Below are 22,604 nucleotides of genomic sequence, written 5' to 3'. Positions count from 1 at the left end.
AGTCAGGGTGTCTGCTTCAGGACTGCAGAGAGGACAAGCTGCCTGAGGCTTGGAGGGGTTGAATGGTATTAACTGATCAGATTGGGGGAGGGGGCGATGGAGAACATTTGAGAGGGAGTTTTCTGCTCAGGGAAGTGGACCCACCCAGGGTTGATGAGGGAGTCTGATGCAGGATCTGCCTGGAGCAGAAAACACAGGTGAATGAGTGAAGTGTTTACATTCTAGTAAATGTGTCGGACACGGTAGTGATTCTTGTCAAGATCCCTGTCGAAGTCAGCCTTCTCCCAAAGAAGCTGACGATCTAGGGCTGCAGCGTGAGCGAGCACCACCCTGCTCTGAACAGATGTTTAGTTTGCCCAGACCACCCTCAGTTTTTGGTATGAAGGACTCTTGAAGCGTGTTTTCAGAATAGAAACTACTGTTTCAGACACGGGCTATCTATTCATGATACAGAACTGTGCCTTTAAAAAAATTTTTTTTAAATTAAACTTTATTTTGTACTGGGGTATAGCCAGTTAACAATGGGATAGTTTCAGGTGAACAGTGAAGGGACTCAGCCATACACGTGTCCATTCTCCCCCAAGCCCCCTCCCGTCCAGGCTGCCACATTACGTTGAGCAGAGTTCCCTTACCATACAGCAGGTCCTTATTGGTTATCCATTTTAAGCACAGCACAGTGTACACATCCATCCCAAACTCCCTAACTCTCCCTTCCCCCATCCCCTCCCACCAGCAACCAGATGCTCAAAACTGCCTTCTCGAACCAGATTTCCTAAGGTCCCACCCCGCCAAGGTGAAGAGTGCAGCTGTCCTGGGTGTGGGCCGCCCAAGCTCAGTCATTCAGGTCTGGTCATTAGGTTGACACCCCGTGGTGTAGCTTCAGTCAGCACATTCTAGCAGTTCATTCAGTCACAGAATTTAGCTGTTAACCTGAACAATATGGAAAATGAAACCCAGGTGGACTACTGAGCTCTCTCTTTACCTTCACCAGTGAACTTGGGGCTGCTGCTCCAGGAGCACTTAGCAAACATTTGTTCATGACCTCTGTCTGCTAGGAATCAGGACACAACAGATATTGCGTTGCTCAGTCTTAATTATACCGCGGGAAGTATATGTAAGTGCCGTGTAAATCTACAGAGAAGTGTGATTAAATCTGAGAAGGAGGGAGGGAAGAAGCGAGTGCAGCTTCGTAAGGAGGTGAGATCCTGCAGTTGCTCATTTCAGCTCGTACTGACCTGAAGGGGAGTTATCTGGACAGAGGAAAGACAGAACATTCTGGCAAAGGAAGCCTGAGCAACCAGCCTGGAGTCTTTAGAGAGGATAATGTGTTTGGGAGGAGGGTATTTCTCTGTGCCAAGAGGGAGGGCGGGGGCCATGGGTGAGACCTACCAGTCAGGTGTGTTGGGCCAGGTTGGAAGGTCCAGCTAAAGTTTAAGATGGGTTCTTTCCTTTCTGAGACGGAGCCAGGAAAGGTTTCAAACCGTGGAAATGACGTGGCAAAGAATCTGTTTCTCTTCACAGTCAAATAAATAAATTGGACTTTGTGGTAGGAAAATAACAACAAAAATAACTGGTTGCTCTGTGGAGAGGAACTTGGGAGGAATGGTGGGTGATAAGGCTGAAGTGCCGTCGTATTCTTTTCCCTCAGAAGACAGGTCTCCTCATAAAAAGATAGTCCTCAGAGTTTGCTGGGTGCATGCCCGTGCTTTTCTCGAAACCTCTTGAAGCTGCTTTAATCTCTCAAGAGCTGGAAACTGCCCGGAACTCAACAGTGCTGTTTAGCTCCCAGCCGGTGGGGGCAGGGAGTGGAAGCGCACAGGGGCCTCCATACCCAATCCTTGACCCACTAATCCTTTCTTGTTGGCTGGGCGAGGCGAACAGATCATGGGAAGAGCTCTCAAATGTTTCTCAGGCAGCACAATTTTTCTGTCTTGTGTAAATTATGCAAAAACAACTGGAGAGACCATAAAGCTTATCTGGTCTTTTTTTTTTTTTTTTAAACACCAAGTCACAGACTCTTCTCTGTAGAATATAAAGTTAGGAGGGTCTTGGGACCATCTCAGTATCACCTGGCATTTTTAGTCGTTCTAGGAAGTCGGGCTCAGGGCGGGAAGGCCGCTCAGACGAGGTCACGTGTTACTGACACGCATACTTGCTCATTGTTAGTCTGCACCTGTTTCCTTCTGGGCATCCTTCCTTGGTTAGAGGATAAAATGGCTTATTTCTGAGATGAGCAAGTACTGCTTTCTGGCACAAATAGGTCAGGTTTTCTTTTTGACGTTAAAGTTTGGTGAAACTGTCTGAAAATCGAGTTTAAAGTTGAGGTGGATTGAGTGCTGTGGGGAAGCACCACCTACTCAATTGGCCTGAGTTTGTGGTTAACTGGAGCAGATAAGAGTCAGGTAGGACAAATTTTTCATCTTTCTTGTTTTTAATATACACTGTGATTTTTAATTTTGTGCACTCAGAGGAAGTAAAGCCCGTTCGTTGCCCAGGCTCTTGGCACCCCTATGAAGACTTGTAGGATTGATTTTTTTTGCGGTAACTGAGAAATCCACTACTTTAGGTAAATTCTATTGCTTTATGATGTTAAAGACTCACTTTATTTTTTTAAGGGGACTTATTGTTTTATTTTTTAACACCGAAAAAAGACTGTTACTTTATAATCATTTCCCTTTTCTTCACTGAGTAACAGGCTGAGATGGAGAAAGATGGAAAAGCTGAGTTAAGAGTAAATGTTCTCTAATCTCCACACCATGAAATGCACAGGCCAAATGAAAGGATTGTTGAGTGAATTTCTCAGTAATTCTTTGAGCTCCAAAGTTGGTGTTTTTTTGAATTCTCAAAGCTCTGTAGAATTGACAGCACAGATCATAGTTCTTTCCTTCACGTCTCTCACCGGGTGTCTCTGCAGTGCTGGTGAGGTGTCCTATGAAGGACCCACGTGGGCAGCTGTTCTTTACGAAGCATGGGGTCTGGGCTTCACCGTTAAATCCTGAGAAGTGACGGCCTGCAGTTCATTTATCTGCTCAGGCCCTCAGAATTCTTTATTTCCTTCCAAGAGGCTAATTCCATTAAATCTCCATTCAGTCTATTTTGGTGTCTTGCACTTAACTCAGGGCTTGCTGCCTTTTCAGAAAATGGACCCAAGCGGGGTCAAAGTGCTGGAGACAGCAGAGGACATCCAGGAGAGGCGGCAGCAGGTCCTGGACAGATACCACCGCTTCAAGGAGCTCTCGACCCTGAGGCGCCAGAAGCTTGAAGACTCCTACCGATTCCAGTTTTTCCAAAGAGATGCTGAGGAGCTGGAGAAATGGATTCAGGAGAAGCTTCAGATTGCCTCAGATGAGAATTACAAAGACCCAACCAACCTGCAGGTACGTCTGAGATGCGAGCTCAAATGTCATTACTCAAAATTTGTACAAAGATAGGTACTGAGTTATGACCTTGAGAGATTGAGTGGCAGGGAGAATGTAGGCCAGACATCAGGAAGGACTGACTCACGATCCTGAAAAGCCCTTAGTGATCGTATCAGCGAGCACGAATGTGGAGTCCTGCAGGTTCTAATTTCTCTTGTGGGGATGCTTTAAGCTGATGGTTCTCACTCCACTGCTTGGCAACCATTGGTGATCCTTCAGTTTTTTTCAGGAAAGATCTGGGTTGATCTCTTGGAGTATGTGTTTTTGAGACAGGTATGCTAACTCACAGTGTTGTTGCTGGTGAAAGTTTATAAAGCTGTTTTTTTTAAAAAAAAGACAAAGCCTTTCTTCTCGTTCATTTTGTTGAGAGACTTCTTTTTAGTAACTGGCGCAGTGGTTGTGCCCGTGGTTCTTTTATTATGCCAGAGTCATCTGAGAAGAGAAAATGATGAATGCTGGTGAAGGGGCAGGCCCTGCCCAGCTCTGCATGTGATTATACAGAGGTACTGAGAAATGGAATGTAGTGAATCAAGTCATTCAAAGAGTATGGCTTCTAAAACAAGCTAAAAAAAGTGTCATGTAATGAATGAATGTGAGTGGCTTAGTACAGGATAAACAGTACCTGCCAAGAAAAAGCTCTCAGTATGGTTCTGTACTTCTGAGAGGGATCAGATGTCCATAAAGGCTAGTTTCCTGATAGAGAAGCAAATGAGGATATTCTGTAGCATCCTGCTGTCTGCCAAGTTGCGGTCCTCGGTGCCAGGCTTCAGGGGGCAGGTGTAGACGCAGGCGTAATTTTGTGTAATTGAGGTGGTAGGGGATGGGTGGGATGCTGCGTGAGGGTCCATCATGAGAGGCAGTGGGATGCAGGCGGGGAGGAATAATCTGGGCGGGGGTGCGAGGTGGGGAGCAGAAGGGCGTGCCGCTCACTTCACGATCCCCCGGCAGGGCAAGCTGCAGAAGCATCAAGCCTTCGAAGCCGAGGTGCAGGCCAACTCGGGCGCCATCGTGAAGCTGGATGAGACTGGTAACCTGATGATCTCAGAAGGGCACTTCGCATCCGAAACCATCCGGGTGAGTTGGGGCCCTGCTGGCGTGATGGCCTGCCTCTGTCTGGCTGGTGGATGGGTGTGGGTTAATGCTTACCTGTATGTTTGGGTTCCTGAGGAGATAGATTCTCCTAGTTTCTTAAAGGAATTTGTGAAGTACCCTAATGGAGCTCCCCGTAGCCTGCCTTTGTAATACAGAGACTCAGTATGCCTGTAAACAAGCATGCGTGCACTCGGTGAGGAAGTTAATGTTCTCCTTACAGAACAAACAAGGATGCAGGTAGACTGTGAGGAAGAGTGATCACTGGAGAGAAGAACATATTGGTGAACTTAGGGATTAGGACACAAAGATGAGTGGGATCAGTCACAGACACCGTCAGCTTCTGTGTCAGGAAGCTCTCTCTGGATCTCGGGGCCTTGCTCCAGGAGGGTTTACTGAGGTCTGGTCAGCAAGCCTGTTAAAGGTCCGGCTGTGAGGAATGACCTCACAGTGTGCTACCTGTTGGTCGGTGACCCTGGCTGTGTAACTGACTATGAAGCAGGAGTCCTCAGATTCTTTGTCTGACTTGTTTGGGTGCCATGCGTTGGGTTTGGGGCCATAATTAGTTTTTCTCTGTTTTGTTTTGATAATTCCAATGCCAAAGTATTAAGGGAAAACAAGGCTCTTTAGCGTGAGGTATGCAGACTTAGTTTCTCATGACTGGATGCTGTCTTCTGTCTTTGATTTCTTTCTTATCTACGTGTTTTGTTCTTTGTTATCCAAAGTCTCATTCCATTGAGGGACCAGCCTTTTCAGTCCTTGATGTGTCGAGGCAGTCCCAAAGACTGAGATGCAAGCTACATTCTTAAGCCCCAGCTAGAAATATTCCTTCCTCCGCCTTTCCCTGAGTGAGATCCTTGGTGGAACATCCACAGGGATGTCATTCCCTTAGGATCTCGTCTAGTGGTTTTTAGCAGTAAATACTTGTTGTGTCTCTTTTGCTCTCATATACTGTGCAGTCTCTTATTGAACACTTGTAATTAGCCTTATATTGTTAATAATAAACTGTTAACTAGGAGTGATTGTAAATAGGAAGTAAATTCTAATTGCTGTATGACCAATCATTTAATTACTACATTCAACCCGTTTGGGCAGTGTAATACATGTGTCTGCGATTAAATACAAAGACATAGGACTTCCCTAGTGGTCCAGTGGTCAAGACTGCTTTTCCACTTTAGGGGGCCACGGGTTCAGACCTTGGTTGGGGAACTAAGGTCCTGCATGCCACATGGCACAGCCAAAAATACTAGAGATCTATCTGCCCATTTCCCCACTCTTGTGTATAGTCTTACTGTAAATGAAATCAGCCAGAGTGAATGGGGCTGCTCTGGGCTAGTTTAACCAGGTTACAGGGAACGTGAGATATAGATCACGTGTGTGGCTTTAGTAATCAGTCCGAGGGCAGGAGACCCAGAACTCCCTTCAGTCCCCTCTTCCCTCTTAAGAGATCTTATTAAAGCAGCATTAGAAAGCACTAGCTACTCTTTGTTGAGAAGCTGTGAGCAGCCATTTAGGTGCAAACACTTCACCAGGACTTTTACATCCGTTGTCTCTAATCTTCACGGGAAGCTTGCGAGGGAACCATAGCCTAGAAGGGTAGGAACAGAGGCTTAGAAGTTTGAGTGACTTGCCCAGGTTCCCACAGCCAACAGGTGACAGAACCAGTGTTTCAATCTCCGGTCACAATTACTCGCTTTATTTTCCCAGCCCATGTTTCACTCCTACCTGCTTTCCGTAATTTCTCCTGACTGCCCCTCAGAGCTGCTCCTGCTTTCTCAGGCCTCTGTTGAGAAACCCAACTGAGTCAGCCAGGAATTCTGCTATACCCCGCCAGCTGTCCGTGCGTTTCCCCAGCGCACCTGCCGCCCTGCCGGCTCCCGCTCTCACACGCCAGTAAGCTTCTGAAACTGGCCTCTGTCAGACCTGTGGTGTTGACACGATGAGACACACGGCAGTGGGAAAGCTGCTCAGTCCTGAAACAGGCCTGGCCCCGGTTCTCCCTGGAGGGTGTGGCAGCGAGAGATGTGAGGGACTGACAGCTGACTTGTAGGGAAGGATTTTTGGAGCCTTCTGTGACCCCATTTTGAGTGAAGTGAGGGTTTTCTGGGTGGTCCAGTGATTAAGACTCTGCGCTTCCACTGCTGAGGGCACAGGTTCAGTTCCTGGTCAGGGAACTAAGATCCCACATTGCTATGCAGTGAGGCCAAAAGTTAATGAAGAAATTTTTTTTTCCCCTGAGCAAAAGGTTCTCATAGAATCCCAATGTTCATGCACCCAGATCCCATGGTCATCCCACTTGGTAATTGGTCTGGCCCGGTAACTCAGTAGCGTAGTTTGGGCAGTCAGTGTTAACACAGAGGAAGGTGGGTGGTGTGTGAAGGACCATGTCCTGCATAACCTGTCTGTCACCGGTTTAGACTTTCACACCATACCGGACGGCATGGCGCCCCATAGTGACCGCCACCCACATTGGCTCCCACATCCGAGTAGGTGGATATGGACTTGCCGTTGGTTGCCTTGCCCCTGCTTGCCTGGGAATGCCCGTCACTTCCTTCGCTTTGGTGGACTCTGGTTTAACCATTGGCGATGAAAGTGACTGTCGTGGTGGAAGTTTAATTGTGTGAGCATTTATTTTCCTCCCACTGTTTTCTCCTTTCAAATGAACCATCCATACTTGTTTCTAAGAGAATCCACCCACGTTGACTCGCCTATGGCTTTCACTCTTTCATTTTGTGGGGAGTGGCGTCTTGACGATGGGTGGGCCCCAGGCCTCTCTCCTGGCGGGGTGTGTGTGTGTCACTCGTTTCTGTCTGTGTGACCCAGAAACTCCCAGTATCTTGGGTAGGCATAATCAACACCCTGAAATTGGGTTAGAAAGCCAGAACACATCGCCTAAACATGAACTGATGATAATTGCCCCAGTTCCCAACGAGTCCTTACTAGGGCTGTGCTATGAGAACCCAAGATGCTGGGAAGGGACTGTTTGGACCTGTGGCTGCCACCTGGGTGCAGCTTGCTGTCAGCCTTTCTTGTGATGAACTGTGTACCACACGCTGTATCTTCTCACAGAAGCACCAAAACAACTTAGGCCACGAATCCTCTTTGAACTTTGACTGTGTTTCAGGATGCCATCTTTTTTCCTTTGCACTAAGGCCTCTTCACTTGTGCCTTGTAATTATTTCTTTACACGTATGATGCCTCCAGGACCTCTTGTTCTTTCCACTTTACCTCTGTGAATCCAGGACACACCCTTCAGTGATTCCTGCTGCTGTTCCTCGATGACACCTCATCTTTCCCTCCCCAAGTCTTCTGACCTAGAAATCCCACTGTCATAACTTAACAATTAATAAGAACTAAAAACATTACCTAAAGACTTACCAACAATATATCAATAATAATTGGTAATTATAAGAAATAGTAAGTTCTTTGGAGTGAACTAGAATACACATGCTTACAAAAGGTCAGTTGTTTGATAGGTCAACTGTAAGACCTACCAAAACACTGAGGTGTACGTGTTTACATCTTCTCAGTTCAGTTTACCATTTCCCTGCAGCGTAGGCATTATCTTGAAGAAGACTGGTTCAGAGCTCTGGGAGGTGTCTAGCTGGTTGGAGCTCCATGGAGGAGCCAGGTCCCCCAGACGTGGCTCTCATGTTGGGGGGTGTTGGGCTCTTTAACCTCCAGACTCGTCTGATGGAGCTGCACCGCCAGTGGGAATTGCTCCTGGAGAAGATGCGGGAGAAAGGCATCAAGCTGCTGCAGGCCCAGAAGCTGGTGCAGTACCTGCGGGAGTGTGAGGACGTGATGGACTGGATCAATGACAAGGTACGTTTGAGCAGGAGGGAGATGCCATGACCCTGACCTCCTAAGTAGGAGAGGAGCACGCAGTAAACTGCACAACCCTGAAGTGGCCACGGCCCCTCCGGCACCCGTTTCATGATGGGTTTTGGGAGCCACTGTGCCCGAGTGTGTCTTGGTGACTCTGGCTCTGCTGTGGTCCCCAAACAGGAAGCCATTGTGACGTCTGAGGAGCTGGGCCAGGACCTGGAGCATGTGGAGGTGTTACAGAAGAAATTCGAAGAGTTTCAGACAGACATGGCTGCCCACGAAGAGAGAGTCAATGAAGTGAACCAGTTCGCTGCCAAGCTCATTCAGGTAAATGGGAAAGTGCTGCGTGTTCTCATAGCAGGGTTATGGTAACTGCCTTTACATTAATATTAATGTGATACAACTTCATTAATTTTTCCAGAAGGAAAATTTTGATTAGGTGCCTGATTTTTGGGTGAGCAGGTTTTGATAAAGCATGTCTGAGTCCTGTTTAGATCTCAGTAAGGCAGCAGTATTGCTCACTCCTACCTTAGAAAACACTTTTCAACTTGTGGCTGTGGGCAGGAAGGGCAGAGTTCATTTGATCTCTTTACTCCGCCCATTTTCAGGTAGGGCTTGGTGAAGCTTTTATGGGCTGTTGAAGTTGGGCATCACGGTTTCTCAGACTAGGGTGTGGTGGCGAAAGTTGAAGAGGGTTGGCAGGAGTCCACCGCCACCTCAATGCTCTTCTTGAGTCGGAGCTTCCCTGGACTCCTGGGAGTGGGGGAGCCCTGTAATGAAACAAGGCTCTCCCCTGGGAGCTCTGCAGCCAGAGGGGAGTGGGACTGCCTATCGCTGCTGCTTTATCATTGCCCACCCTGCATGGCTCCAGAGATGTCCAGTACAGTGACCACAGGAGTTTTTGCTTTAGGGAAAACTTGGTTTGGGGGGATGGGGGTGCAAACTTTGAACCTGTAGATCCTTCAGGACTGGCATTTGTTTCCTCTTGGCTCAGTGATGAAAGGAGAACCAGCATTCCTCAGAGATAACCTCGTCTTCCACATGACAGGATCATGGGGTCCTCAGGATCCTGGGCCATCCCCGGGTCGTGCCGAGGAGAGCGGGCGGGCCAAACCCCAGACCCCACAGGGGGTCCCACAGCCGAGGAGTGCTTTGCCTTATCACTTTACATGTTATTTAAACAAGACACAAGGTAGTTAGTGAGGAAGGAGACTTTGAAAGGAGTGTCTCCAGTGTGAAGTCAGGAACAGATCTGAAAGCCATGTTTCTGGGCAGGCGTGCTTCTCGGTAGCCTCATGACGCCGGACACCCTGAACTTGGGGTGAGCAGTTGTTCATGAGGCGCCCACACAGGTGCCGCTGCAGGATGTCAGCGCAGGGGCTGCTACAGATGTCCAGAACTTCTCTGGAGAAGCACCACATGGCTCCTGGGCTCAGACAAGGGCTCTCCCCTTTTTATAGAACAAGAAATGAAGCTCCCGTGGAAGGAGCTTCCCTCTATTCCACACAGAAAGCCAGTGATTCTTCAGAACAGTCAGGATTGCTGAGGCAGACATGTCAGGGAGCCAAGGCCAGGTGAGCAGTGACGGGGCCACAGGTGCCGGTCTGAGTGTTGTGTCTGCCTTTCCTGGCCCAGGAGCAGCACCCTGAGGAGGAGCTGATCAAAACAAAGCAGGATGAGGTGAATGCAGCCTGGCAGCGGCTGAAGGGCCTGGCCCTCCAGCGGCAGGGGAAGCTGTTCGGGGCAGCTGAGGTCCAACGCTTTAACAGGTACCAAGCTGAGGGGGCTTGCAGGAATGGGATCTCCCGGCCAGGTGTGGTGAAGCCTACGGGGAGTTGAAGAAAGTGTGGGGCTGACTGGATCTCTGCCCTGTGTGGCATCCCAGTCCCGGATGGACGATGTAGCTACAGACAAACGGGTGCCTCTGTGTTGTAGGGATGTGGACGAGACCATCAGCTGGATTAAGGAGAAGGAACAGTTAATGGCCTCTGATGACTTTGGCCGGGACCTGGCCAGCGTCCAGGCTTTACTACGGAAACACGAGGGTTTGGAGAGAGATCTTGCTGCCTTGGAGGACAAGGTGGGTTTGGAAGGCAGCTGTTTCTGTGACTGAGTTACTCACCAGGGTCGGAAGAGCAGCCCTGACGAGCGTGTGTCTCCAGGTCAAAGCCCTGTGTGCCGAGGCTGACCGCCTGCAGCAGTCCCACCCTCTGAGTGCCACCCAGATCCAGGTGAAGCGAGAGGAGCTGATCACCAACTGGGAGCAGATCCGCACCCTGGCCGCGGAGAGACACGCACGTCTCAACGATTCCTACAGGTAGAAGCGCTCCTCCAGGGCTCCACAGCCTGTACCGTGAAGCTTTTGTTTTAGAGTTGAGGTCAGAATTGATGGTTAGTTCTCTATAACAAGGAGAACGTGTTACAGCTTTGGTATAGCTTCATAGCTTTCCTCTAGTAAAAAGATGCAGAAGACTTTTTCTTACTCTGTTTGTTATGTATTTCCTTGTTGTGTATTAATGTATTTCTATATTATATTTAGAGACTTGACAACTTTGTAGTATTTGTATATACATGCACAGTATTGATGACTTTATAAATGTCTTTTTTCCAGTCCATATGACTTTGTTAGAAGCAATATAAATGGAAATAGCTATTAGCAATAAGTATTTAGTAATCTGAGCATCATGTAAAATATTCTGTTAAAATTGAGTAAATCAGAAATTGAAAGGGAAATAGTATTTCTTACTAGTAACTAGGAGTTGAATTTGGGAATCACAAGGAAGTTGAACATAAGGGACAAGCTCAGGGAATTATAGTGATGGACAGAGCCTAAATTTTGAAGGATTGATTTCAGTCGTCTTTTACTAGTCTAGATTGGAAGAGTCCTCCCTTTCCCAGGGCTAGAGTTTGTATGGCTTGTTAGACTCTTGAGGACATAGAATTTGGAGCTCTGGGGCGGCATCTTCCACCCGGGGCCTCCCCTGGAGACCTGTGCTTACGGACCTTTGGTTTCCCAGGCTTCAGCGCTTCCTTGCCGACTTCCGAGACCTCACCAGCTGGGTCACTGAGATGAAAGCCCTCATCAACGCAGATGAACTTGCCAACGATGTGGCCGGAGCCGAAGCCCTGCTGGATAGGCATCAGGAGCACAAGGTAGTGTTTCCAGGGTCTTCTAGAAGTAAAGCCGTGAGCTTATAGTGCGTGGCTGTAGCTCTGTTACTTCCAGCCTGGAGTGGCTGAAACCTTGCTCACAGGTAGCTCTCACCATGGGGATTGGGGCTGGTTTTGCCTTTGGAGTCTTGCTTTTTCTGCTTCTAATAGATGGTTGCTGCTGCTGCTAAGTCGCTTCGGTCGTGTCCAACTCTGTGTGACCCCATAGACGGCAGCCCACCAGGCTCCCCCGTCCCTGGGATTCTCCAGGCAAGAACACTGGAGTGGGTTGCCATTTCCTTCTCCAGTGCGTGAAAGTGAAAAGTGAAAGTGAAGTCGCTCAGTCATGTCTGACTCTTAGCGACCCCGTGGACTGCAGCCTACCAGGCTTCTCCGTCCATGGGATTTTCCAGGCAAGACTACTGGAGTGGGGTGCCATTGCCTTCTCCGAATAGATGGTTACTCTCCTGATATGTAACTCATTTAACCATGATTCATAAAATCAAAAGGGCCAAGCTCTAGCAGGGTGGAGGTGCTGTTTTGCATATGTATCCTGTGCCATCTTGAAAAATCTTTAAATGCTGAACTTCATGGTTGGTTTGAGTAAATCTAAACTTCATAATCTGCTCTTTCTCCAAAGTATGTCCATGGGAAATTAGTTTTATGAGATCTTAACAGGCTTTATACCTTAAGAAAAGGGTTTTCTGTGGCTAAGTAATTTTGGAAAACACTGTTAAGGTTTAAAAAATTATTACTATAAATCTTCTGAGGTGCTAAAAATAAAAAATCAATATACAAAAGTCAGACAGCCCCCTCTGGACTAGCAACAGTTAAAAGCGTAATTTTTAAAAATACTAATTATCACGTGAGAAAATATAAAGTACTTGGGAATCTAACAAAAGTTGTTTAAGACATCTGTGGAGAAAGCTGTACAGTTTTGAGGAAAGGGGAGAAACAGAATAAAGGGGTGGGCATGGTGGAATGATTGCTTGTAGAGGTGCAAATTCTCCCCAAGATGTATGTATTCAGTGCAGTTCCAGGCAGAAGCCCAGAGGCCTTTGTGTCTGAAATGAAACATGCTGATTTTAAAATAAAATTGGAAGGGATTTCCCTGGTGGTCCAGTGGCTAAGATTCCTCACTCCCAATGCAGGGGGCCTGTGTGCAATCCCTGGTCAGGGAGCTAGATCCTACGTGCCACAGCTAAGAGTACACATGCCACATCCAAGACCCGGTAGAGCCACATAAATAAACGTGAAAGTAATTTAATTTGGAAGAAAAAAAAATTAAAACCAGCTGAGACAATTATGAAGAACAGAGGAGGGACTCTTCCTACCAGGTATTATAAAATCATAAGTTGATCTGGCACAAGGAGACCTGAAATAGACCAGTGGAACAGATGATGGAGAGCTCGGGCCCTGTAGATATGTGGACACTTGATGGTTTGACAGATGGCACGAAAAGCCAGTAGGAAGCAGACTTCTTAGTAAGCGATGCTCTCCGGTTTGGTTACCTGGGCTGATACTAGCAAACCTGGCGTCATCTTTGGTTTGTTCTCATTCTAGATGTGATATTCCTGATTTGAATGGTTATACAAAATTCAACAACTTACTCTTTGTTACAAAGTGGTGGACATAAATTGTCCTTTTCTCCCCCCCATTAGGGTGAAATTGACGCTCATGAAGATAGCTTTAAATCTGCAGATGAGTCTGGACAGGCCCTGCTTGCAGCTGGTCACTACGCCTCAGATGAAGTGAGGGAGAAGGTATGAGAGGAGAAAGGGTCTTTTAATAAAAGTCTCTGGAAGCTGTTATCCATCCTTAAATATCCAGATGTTGCATTCACCACAGTGTCAGAGAAAACTTAACGCAGGAGATTCTGCCTGGAAGTTAAGGAGCAGCAAACACTTCCAGAGATTTAAAAAGGAGATGCATGGTGATTGATTAGAGAAAGTTCCATTTGTGTGGGCCACATGCAACACATTTCCTCCTTAAAGGGGACTTTGCAGAGAGCTGATTCCTGCATTAGTAGCTAGAGTTGAGAGGAAACATTAAATTATGTGTATGTGTATATAATTCCAAAGTTTCAAAGTATCTTTGTAAAGATGCCTGAGGTACATTAAATAATGATTTTTATGTTTTTAATACTATATAGACCAGGAAGAGACATTTTAAAGACACACTTTATTGTCGTTAACTTTACAGCCTTCAAATTAAGTCTTAAGCATTGATGGATCTAGTGAGTGTGTTCTGAGGAGAACCCACTCAGTTGACACCTCTCACCTAAGAGTCCCTGCTCCTCCTATGCTGCCTCACTTTTACATACGTGCCCTTTTTCTTCCACCAGAGGTTTACTTGTCATGTCTACCTAATATTATATGTGATAATATGGCAATAAATTATTAATAATTCTAGGTTCATTCAAACAGAGCCAATTCTTAGGTTTAGCAGGACCATGCAAACCCTCAGGATCTGTGATTTTTGTGTGTGTGTGTGTGACTTGGCTGACATGTGCAAGTGAATGCTATCCTTTTTGTGAAAATCAGAACCAAGGCCTGAAGGTTAGCAGAGGATTAGAAATGCCAGGAGCCTCTGTATCTGATGTTCCCCTCTCTTCCCCTGTTCCCCACCCCCCCACCGCCACCCTAGCTGACCGTGCTGTCCGAGGAGCGGGCCGCGCTGCTGGAGCTCTGGGAGCTGCGACGGCAGCAATATGAGCAGTGCATGGACCTGCAGCTCTTCTACCGAGACACGGAGCAGGTGGACAACTGGATGAGCAAGCAGGAGGTGAGTGGGGTAGGGAGCCGGCCACCTGTGCCATGCTGTTCAGCTGGCCCGTTCGGTTCGGGTTTAGTTCTGCGTCATGCCGAGGGAGGGGTTGCCGGCTTCCATGGCCCCTGCCAACACCATTCCTATTGCTGAGACTGAAGGGCCCTCAGGAAAGGATCCGGTTTTTCAGAGGACTGTGATGGTGTAAAGTTTTTTGTTAGATTTTCTTTTCCGTTAGAACTTTGCATTTTGTGTGATTTAAATCTACTAGAGGTAATGAAAGCTATTGGAGCAAACTTTCAGTAGAGGGTAGAACGAGGGTTTCATGCTCTTGCTGGATTGGTTTTAAGTGAATCTGGAAGGACCTCTGGCTTCCAGGGGAGGCCTGAGAGTTTCATGGCCATAGTCTTTATTCCCCTCCTTTCTGTACTGTGGCCTCAGCAGCCTTTGCTTTCTAGCCCTGAGAGGTGAAGGGCGTCCGACATTATGTCAACACTGTGTTTCCTCCTGTAAGGCGTTCCTGTTGAACGAAGACCTGGGCGATTCCTTGGATAGTGTGGAAGCGCTTCTAAAGAAGCACGAAGACTTTGAGAAGTCCCTCAGCGCCCAGGAGGAGAAGATCACAGTAAGACACCTTCCTGGCGTCCGTGCCGTCACGTGATCCTTAGCGTCAGCGGAGGTCTCTTCTTGTTCTGAGAGGCTTCCGAGCAGAGTCAGAGAAGTCTCCGGGTGCTTACACCCTCGTGAGGGTGATCAGCCACCTTGCTGGAGACACAGCACAGCTTTTAGAATGAAATTGTTCTCTTGATGTAAACCTCCAGGTTGAGATTTCCTCCCTGTTAAAGTAGTTAAGAACTAAGATAAAAGGTTTTCTCCCCATTGAGCACTGATCTTGGAAGTAGGAATTGAGGAGTTACCGTGATTACGATGCTCAGCTTCCACTGCAGGTGGTATGGATTCGATTCCTGGTCAGGGAACTAAGATCCTGCATGCTATGTGGTTTGGCTGAAAAAAAGAATTAGGAGTTGAAAGGCTGGTAACCTGTGTCTGACCCCGTCAGATCCTGCCCTGACATTAACTGCAGCCAGTGTCTGCAGGCCTGAGTGGAGCTAGCATCACTGAGCCATCTGACTGAGGACGTCAAGTAAAAACTCGGAAGTTAAGGGATAAAGGTTGTCATAGCAAACCTCAGAGTGAAGTCCTTGACGTGGTCTAGAGCGTTGTGTTCTGCACTTCCCTCTGTGGGCCGAGCTGTGATGAGCCCTCACCAGTGACAAACCCTCTTCTTCCTCCTAGGCCTTAGATGAGTTTGCCACCAAGCTGATTCAGAACAACCACTACGCGATGGAAGATGTGGCCACCCGGCGAGACGCAGTGAGTGCACAACTTCCTCACTAGCCTCCTTTCCATCCATGGGTGTCCCTCCCAAGGCAGGTCAGTTAGGGGTGAGAGTGGAGACTCACAGGGGGCCTTGCCTTCCAGCTGCTGAGCCGTCGCAATGCCCTGCATGAGAGAGCCATGTACCGCCGTGCCCAGCTTGCAGATTCCTTCCACTTGCAGCAGTTTTTCCGTGACTCTGATGAGCTCAAGAGTTGGGTCAACGAGAAGATGAAAACAGCCACGGATGAAGCTTATAAAGTAAGATCCTGTCGGCAGTGTCATGTAGCCCTTGGTCTGTAAGCCAGACACCATGCTTACAAATAGATGTAGCTAAAGAAAAAGAGATTGGAAGTTGCAAAAACACACTACTAAATGTAAGCTGGCGGTTTCATACGTCCCCTATGAAGATAACGTGCGAGTGCAGTGCAGCGTAACTTGCTGTCCTGTGGTTCGAGAGAGAACCTCTTTCTTGGCAGGACCCATCCAACCTACAAGGGAAAGTGCAGAAGCACCAGGCCTTTGAGGCCGAGCTCTCGGCAAACCAGAGCCGCATCGACGCCCTGGAGAAAGCCGGGCAGAAGCTGATCGATGTCGACCACTATGCCAAGGACGAGGTGGCGGCTCGGATGAATGAGGTCATCAGTCTGTGGAAGAAGCTGCTGGAGGCCACAGAGCTGAAAGGTGAGGGGAGGCATGCATGGGGTTGTGGTAGGTTTAGAGAGTTAAATGCTCGTCCTTGGTTTAAGTACTTGGGCCACCTAGGCGAGCTGCACCAGGTGACTGGGCACTGGGGCTCACTTCCTGAGGGAGTCAGCTGCGTGGGTGCCTAATGATGTGCAGGGTTGGCGGATGTGACTGTGTGCACTGGCTGGTGGGGGAGCCTGAGAGAGGAGGGGCTGATTTGGTCAGTGGACCTGGTTGGCTGGGGCCTCCTCACTAGAAGAGGTCAGCAGTGAGCCGAGGGCACCTAACCATTCGTCAGCACTTAACCCATGGGGCTCATTCCAGCTCCGCATTTGGAAGGCAGAGCCGAGCTTGCAGTTTTCCTTCACCTTGTGATAGACGTGAAGCCATCACTGAAACCCTGCCCCGTCGTGGTCCTTCCGAGAGGTGCCGCTGTTTATGAGCAGCGCTGGCAGAAGGGTGATACTCACCCACAGACTCAACCTTGCTTCCTTGACCAGGCATAAAGCTCCGCGAGGCTAACCAGCAGCAGCAGTTTAATCGCAACGTTGAGGACATCGAGCTGTGGCTGTATGAAGTGGAAGGTCATCTGGCCTCGGACGACTACGGCAAAGACCTCACCAACGTCCAGAACCTCCAGAAGAAGCACGCCCTGCTGGAGGCTGACGTGGCAGCTCACCAGGTACGGGCCCTGGACACGGATGTGGGGCCGTGGGCGTGGGAGCGAGAGGGGCCGGTCAGCCGAGGCCGGTCAGTTCGGGGGGTATGAAGTGTGTCGATGCCTTAGAGAATCGTGGATGCACCGCTTGCTTCTATTCAGGTTGGTCTGCTTGCCCTTGGAGCTTCCTAGGAGCCCCAAATGGGGAAAGGGCGGCTGGAAGCGCACTCCAGGGAAACAACTGTGTGTGTTTTCTGTGTGTGAGCAAACCACACCTGAGGCAATAACGTCAGCCAGGAGACGTCCAGAACGCGCTTGGCCGGCCCCGGGCCAGGCTTTCAACACTGTGTCCTTCCCGTCTCCAGGATCGCATCGATGGCATCACTATCCAAGCCCGCCAGTTCCAGGACGCGGGCCACTTTGATGCTGAAAACATCAAGAAGAAGCAGGAGGCCCTGGTAGCTCGCTACGAGGCGCTCAAGGAGCCCATGGTTGCCCGGAAGCAGAAGCTGGCTGATTCCCTGCGGTTGCAGCAGCTCTTCCGTGACGTCGAGGATGAGGAGACGTGGATTCGAGAGAAAGAACCCATTGCCGCCTCCACCAACAGAGGTCAGACTGCCTCTGTCAGACGGAAGTCCAGTTAGGAAAGGGAGGGGACCCGTGTCCGAATGAGCAAAGTAAAGTTTCAGTTGAACTGAGTTTTTAAGTGAAACCGTGGGGAAAGCTGAGAGTGATGGGGTTGACTTTTCTCTTGACTTGGGAGTGGTTTCTCTTTCAGGCAAAGATTTAATTGGAGTCCAGAACCTGCTAAAGAAACACCAAGCGCTACAAGCAGAAATTGCTGGCCACGAGCCCCGCATCAAAGCAGTCACACAGAAGGGGAACGCCATGGTGGAGGAGGGTGAGTGTCATCAGGAGGTGGCTTTGTTCTTGTTTGTCGTTTCGCCCGCCGAGTGCACGGTCCCGGGTCAGGCTGGGCTAGGGGTTGAAGACTGTCCCCCCATCTCCTGACTGTGACTCTGACTAGTCCATAACCTTTCTGAACCTGAACTCACCCCCCAGCCACCAGCTTCTCAACTTCTCCCACAGTTGAGAAGACTGCTGCTGCTGCTGCTAAGTCGCTTCAGTCGTGTCCGACTCTCTGCGACCCCAGAGACGGCAGCCCACCAGGCTCCCCCATGCCTGGGATTCTCCAGGCAAGAACACTGGAGTGGGTTGCCATTTCCTTCTCCTGTTGAGAAGACTAAGTGAGGTCAAATACTGAGGAACCTGAGACAGTGCCCAGCACTCAACGAGTTTCCAGGATGGAGAGTAGGAGGGGGCTGTGGGTTTTATTGTTTGTTTATGATGACATCACTAGTGCCAACTAGGGCCATCTGCTTAGAGTCTAGACAGACATCGTGGTCTGAGGAGATCTGTTAAAGGGTTGGAACCTGGGCCTCATATAAAACTGGGAACATGAAGGGACGTGGCTCCCTGGACAGAGTCGCAGAGGCTGTGAGCGCTCAGAGGACCTTGTTTGTCCCCATGTTTCTCATTGTCCTCCTTCCCCTGCCCGCCCTACAGGCCATTTTGCTGCTGAGGATGTGAAGGCCAAGCTCCATGAGCTGAACCAGAAGTGGGAGTCGCTGAAGTCCAAGGCCTCCCAGCGGCGGCAGGACCTGGAGGACTCGCTGCAGGCCCAGCAGTACTTTGCCGACGCCAACGAGGCTGAGTCCTGGATGCGGGAGAAGGAGCCCATCGTGGGCAGCACCGACTATGGCAAAGATGAGGACTCGGCCGAGGTGATGCTTACTGGGGGTACCAGGCTCGGGCTGGGGCCGGTTAGGAGAATGACCACGTGTGCAGGGTGCAGTCTCATGGCTTTTAAGGTGTTCCAGCATCTTCCGCTTTCCTCTGGTAATTCTGTTACGCTCACAAAAGAGGGAAGGCAGCCTTGGTGTTTCACTCTTAGCCGTGACCATGTCTCCGTTCTTCATTTTTTCTGTATACATATGTGTACATAAGCGCAGTTTTTTGTTAGTCATCTTTTTTGAATGAAATTCTTAAATTTTATTCATGAAGGTCTAGGTGTAGCCGTGTGCCTGCCTTTTCTTGCCTCTTCACATAAACCGTCATGAGCTGAGTATTGACCCGACCTGATAGGGTTTGGAGTAGCAGGAAGCACCGAGGGTGGTGGGAAGGGGGTTTCTGGAGGAGGGCAGCATGTGCCCAGCTGCCACTTACCAGGAGTGTTCAATTCTCAGGATGGGTGGTGGATCACTGTATATGTGATGATGTTCTTTATGACTCCTCATCTGTTCCAAGGGTTGCATAATTAAGTATAGATGAAAAGATTATAGAAAATGTGATATTTTCTCCACGTTAAGTGTTTATAATATAAAGGGAGAGAAAGTGATCAAGTCACCGGGTAGCTAAACAGATTTCAGAGGCAGACGGCGTGTTGGGGAGGCAGAAGGGCTGCTCTGGCTCCTTGCTCAGGGTCGCCGTGTGTAACTTGGATTTCAGGCTCTGCTAAAGAAGCACGAGGCATTGATGTCGGATCTCAGCGCCTATGGCAGCAGCATCCAGGCCCTGCGAGAGCAGGCCCAGTCGTGCCGGGTGAGCAAGGCTTTTCCTGTCAGCAATTGCGAGATCCCAGGGGTTGGGTGGGGGCCGGGGAGCAGGGGGGCCAAAAGACCCAGGTGCTGACAGCAGGTAGCATGATCACAGGTGACATTCTTTTATTTATGTGTTTTTAGCTGTGTTGGTCCTTCATTGCTTCATGGGCTTTCTCTAGTTGCAGAAAGCGGGGGCTACTCTCCTCTGTGGTACACAGGCTCTAGGGCATGTGGGCTCAGTAGTTGGGGTACCCAGGCTCAACAGTTGAGGGCATAGGCTTAGTTTTTCCAAGGCATGTGGGATCTTCCTGGACCAGAGATCAAACCTGTGTCTCCTGCATTGGCAGGCAGATTCTTAACCACTGACCCACCAGGGAAGCGCCTGTAGGTGACTTTCCTGTGACCTTAAAGGTCCCAGACAGCTGAGCTTCCTGAATCAGATCTTGTTGGTAGGTTCAGAGGAGAACTGTCACCAGTGTATGTTTGGTGAATGTGGGTCTTCTGCTGAGGCTGGGATCTGCAGTGGCTGAGACGGCACTCTGGAGACATCCCGTAACTGTGTTTGCCCTTCCTTTGGATTTTTAGCAACAAGTGGCCCCCATGGATGATGAGACTGGGAAGGAGCTGGTCTTGGCGCTCTATGACTATCAGGAGAAGAGTCCCCGAGAGGTCACCATGAAGAAAGGAGACATTCTCACCTTACTCAACAGCACCAACAAGGCAAGCACAGAGGATGACCGGGGGTGGTTTCCACGTATTAGGTGTCTTGGGAGCTTGTCTTTCCAGGATGAGGCTGGTTTAAAACTTGAAGTTACTAGAGTTTCCAGGTCAGTCTCCCGTGTCGTGTGGGTTTACTGTTTTGCCTGTGACTGAGATGACCAGTCTGTTTCCATAAATACCTGAGAGCTAGGGTAGTGACTCTTACTCTCAAGGAGAGCTTTTTCATCATGGACCACTTCCAAGTGGAATTTTTTTCTCTTTTGAGCCAAAGTCTGCTTCTCTGTCACTGGTACCTGTTGGTTCTAGACTGTAGGGCCCCACAGCAGAGGGTTGAAGACAGGCTCCAGCATCACCCTGTAGGCTCCGCCTTCTCATCTTCTCCAACTTCAGTGCTGCCTGGTTCATCAGTCTTTCTTCCTTAACGTATTCTGATTGACCATGGCCTTGGAATGAGGCCATCATCTGAAGAGCCCCCCAAGATCCTGCCCCCCCTGTCTTGGTGTAGGCTGGAGAAGTGTTAGGCACCTCCTGTTCCCAGCCACTCAGCTCACCTGGTCGTGGGACTTTGAGGAAACTCTGGCCAGTGTTGTTCTGCTGACCCTAAACCTGAGCTAACTGCCTGGTCTGACTCTGGTGTACTCAAGAGCAGCCTCCCCCAGTAGAAGCTGTGGTGATGGCAGACTGTGTGTCTGTGTTGGCCCCACAGAAGCCACTGGTCACAGGCAATCACGGGGGGCTTCGGAGGTCCCAGAGCATCTGAGGTTTTATTAAATTTCCTGAAGTATGGCTAGAGGCTGCTGTGTTAGCACAATCCTGGGGCATCTGTATGAAAGAGAAGGCGGCCTTCCTGCTCCAGTGAAGTCATGGCTGCCTCGCTTATGACCCTCCCCATACGCGGCAGGTCACGAGGGGACCGAAATTCCCATCTCCACACCAGGTGACTTTGGTACCGTCACTGGACCCTCATGACGTGACTAGAGCTCTTCATGTGTGCACGCGTGTGTGCACGGGCCTCCTTGGGTTCTCCCTCCATCGGGAGGAATTTGCCATGAAGACAGTCTCTTTTTGCCTGTAGGACTGGTGGAAAGTGGAAGTGAACGACCGGCAGGGCTTCGTGCCGGCTGCCTACGTGAAGAAGCTGGACCCTGCGCAGTCGGCCTCCCGGGAGAACCTCCTGGAAGAGCAGGGCAGCATCGCGCTGCGGCAGGAGCAGATCGACAACCAGTAAGGGCCTCGCGGGCGGTGGCGGAGGGCCGGTGGAGGTCTGCGCCTGCGCTGTGCATTTGTGAGGGTCTGTGGTGGAGGCCGCCCTGAGCTGAGGCTCCAGGGCGAGCGCTCTGCCGGTGCCCATCTGCGCTCGAAGGTGTACTCTCCCCCCATCCCCACGGCATAGCTTACCCACACAGCTCCGATCCCAGGAACCTTTAATCCCTTTTTTATCCTTTGGTTTGTTGTTTTCCCTGCATTTGCCAGTTGCTTTTCCTAAACAACGTTTGCTAATTATCACCATCTGGATCTTTGTTCTCCAGTTCAGGAGGTGCTCTCTGAATGGGGTTTTTAGCTGTTCCACACCTCTTGAGCTCTGTCCTCTGCAAAAGGCTGCATAGAGTGTGTTTCTCTACCATGGTTTTGTGCTCTGAGAGTGGAGTGTATGTTTTAGGAAACAGCTCTGCACTCTTTCCTGTGGCTAAGCTCCCTTAAAGACCCGCACCCCTCTTTTAGGGCACGTCTTGCACCACTAATGAGATCTAAAACTGTGGACACCTGGGTGATAGCCAGGAAGTACACTCTGACAAGAGGCTGGAATGGTAGAACTTTTTTGACCCTGTTAATCCCTGCAGAGGTCAGTTTTTATACACTTACCGATGCTTTCTATTACTGCTAAGAATGAGAGGTTTTGGCCTGGATCATAAACATGAGAGCAAAAAAGTGGACCAGATCACTGACTCCAGTTGCATGTCAGCCCTCAGGAAAACCTGTAACTCCGGGCGGTCACTGTACCCTGGCCTGGCTCTGTGAAGCGACCAGTGTCTCTAGCCAAGGAATGTTTACTGCCTTAAGCATGGCAGACAGGAAAACAAAGGTGAACTAACTCTCTCGTGTCATTGGATTTGATTTTCCTGCTCTTTCCTTACTGTGACTTCATTCCCGGGCTAGCCTGCTTCCAAGAGCTCTCGAATGACTCCGTCATTTCCCCCTTGAAGCGTCCACTGTCCTGGCCCCCGTCGGAGCCGCTGCCTCACAGCCCGTGGATTAACCCACTAATCCGTGCGTGCTTTTGCTGTGCCCCCCTGTGCAGGACGCGCGTAA

At 49.5% G+C, this 22,604-nt stretch overlaps 1 protein-coding gene across 6 annotated transcripts in view; it reads left to right on the top strand.

The window, feature by feature from the left end:
• Positions 1 to 3,115: 3,115 nt before the first annotated feature.
• The window catches only part of SPTAN1 (spectrin, alpha, non-erythrocytic 1), a 48,155-nt gene continuing 28,666 nt past the window's right edge, over positions 3,116 to 22,604 (top strand). For all 6 annotated transcript variants that reach the window (XM_010856839.1, XM_010856838.1, XM_010856837.1 and 3 more), the window contains exons 1-21: positions 3,116 to 3,377; positions 4,368 to 4,493; positions 8,193 to 8,333; positions 8,517 to 8,663; positions 9,972 to 10,105; positions 10,272 to 10,416; positions 10,499 to 10,653; positions 11,354 to 11,489; positions 13,148 to 13,249; positions 14,133 to 14,270; positions 14,767 to 14,877; positions 15,549 to 15,626; positions 15,735 to 15,890; positions 16,109 to 16,313; positions 16,817 to 16,998; positions 17,340 to 17,583; positions 17,753 to 17,875; positions 18,541 to 18,758; positions 19,483 to 19,575; positions 20,160 to 20,294; positions 21,370 to 21,518. In XM_010856839.1, coding sequence (XP_010855141.1) covers positions 3,141 to 3,377; positions 4,368 to 4,493; positions 8,193 to 8,333; positions 8,517 to 8,663; positions 9,972 to 10,105; positions 10,272 to 10,416; positions 10,499 to 10,653; positions 11,354 to 11,489; positions 13,148 to 13,249; positions 14,133 to 14,270; positions 14,767 to 14,877; positions 15,549 to 15,626; positions 15,735 to 15,890; positions 16,109 to 16,313; positions 16,817 to 16,998; positions 17,340 to 17,583; positions 17,753 to 17,875; positions 18,541 to 18,758; positions 19,483 to 19,575; positions 20,160 to 20,294; positions 21,370 to 21,518 — 3,155 coding nt within the window. In that variant the 5' untranslated portion in view covers positions 3,116 to 3,140. The remainder of the gene's footprint in view (positions 3,378 to 4,367; positions 4,494 to 8,192; positions 8,334 to 8,516; positions 8,664 to 9,971; positions 10,106 to 10,271; positions 10,417 to 10,498; positions 10,654 to 11,353; positions 11,490 to 13,147; positions 13,250 to 14,132; positions 14,271 to 14,766; positions 14,878 to 15,548; positions 15,627 to 15,734; positions 15,891 to 16,108; positions 16,314 to 16,816; positions 16,999 to 17,339; positions 17,584 to 17,752; positions 17,876 to 18,540; positions 18,759 to 19,482; positions 19,576 to 20,159; positions 20,295 to 21,369; positions 21,519 to 22,604) is intronic.

This window comes from Bison bison, unplaced genomic scaffold, assembly GCF_000754665.1.
Source record: "Bison bison bison isolate TAMUID 2011002044 unplaced genomic scaffold, Bison_UMD1.0 scf7180017864375, whole genome shotgun sequence".
In the NCBI taxonomy this organism is placed as follows: Eukaryota; Metazoa; Chordata; class Mammalia; order Artiodactyla; family Bovidae; genus Bison; species Bison bison.
Note: the sequence above shows the minus strand (reverse complement) of the source record. Positions and strands in the feature narration are given on the sequence as shown.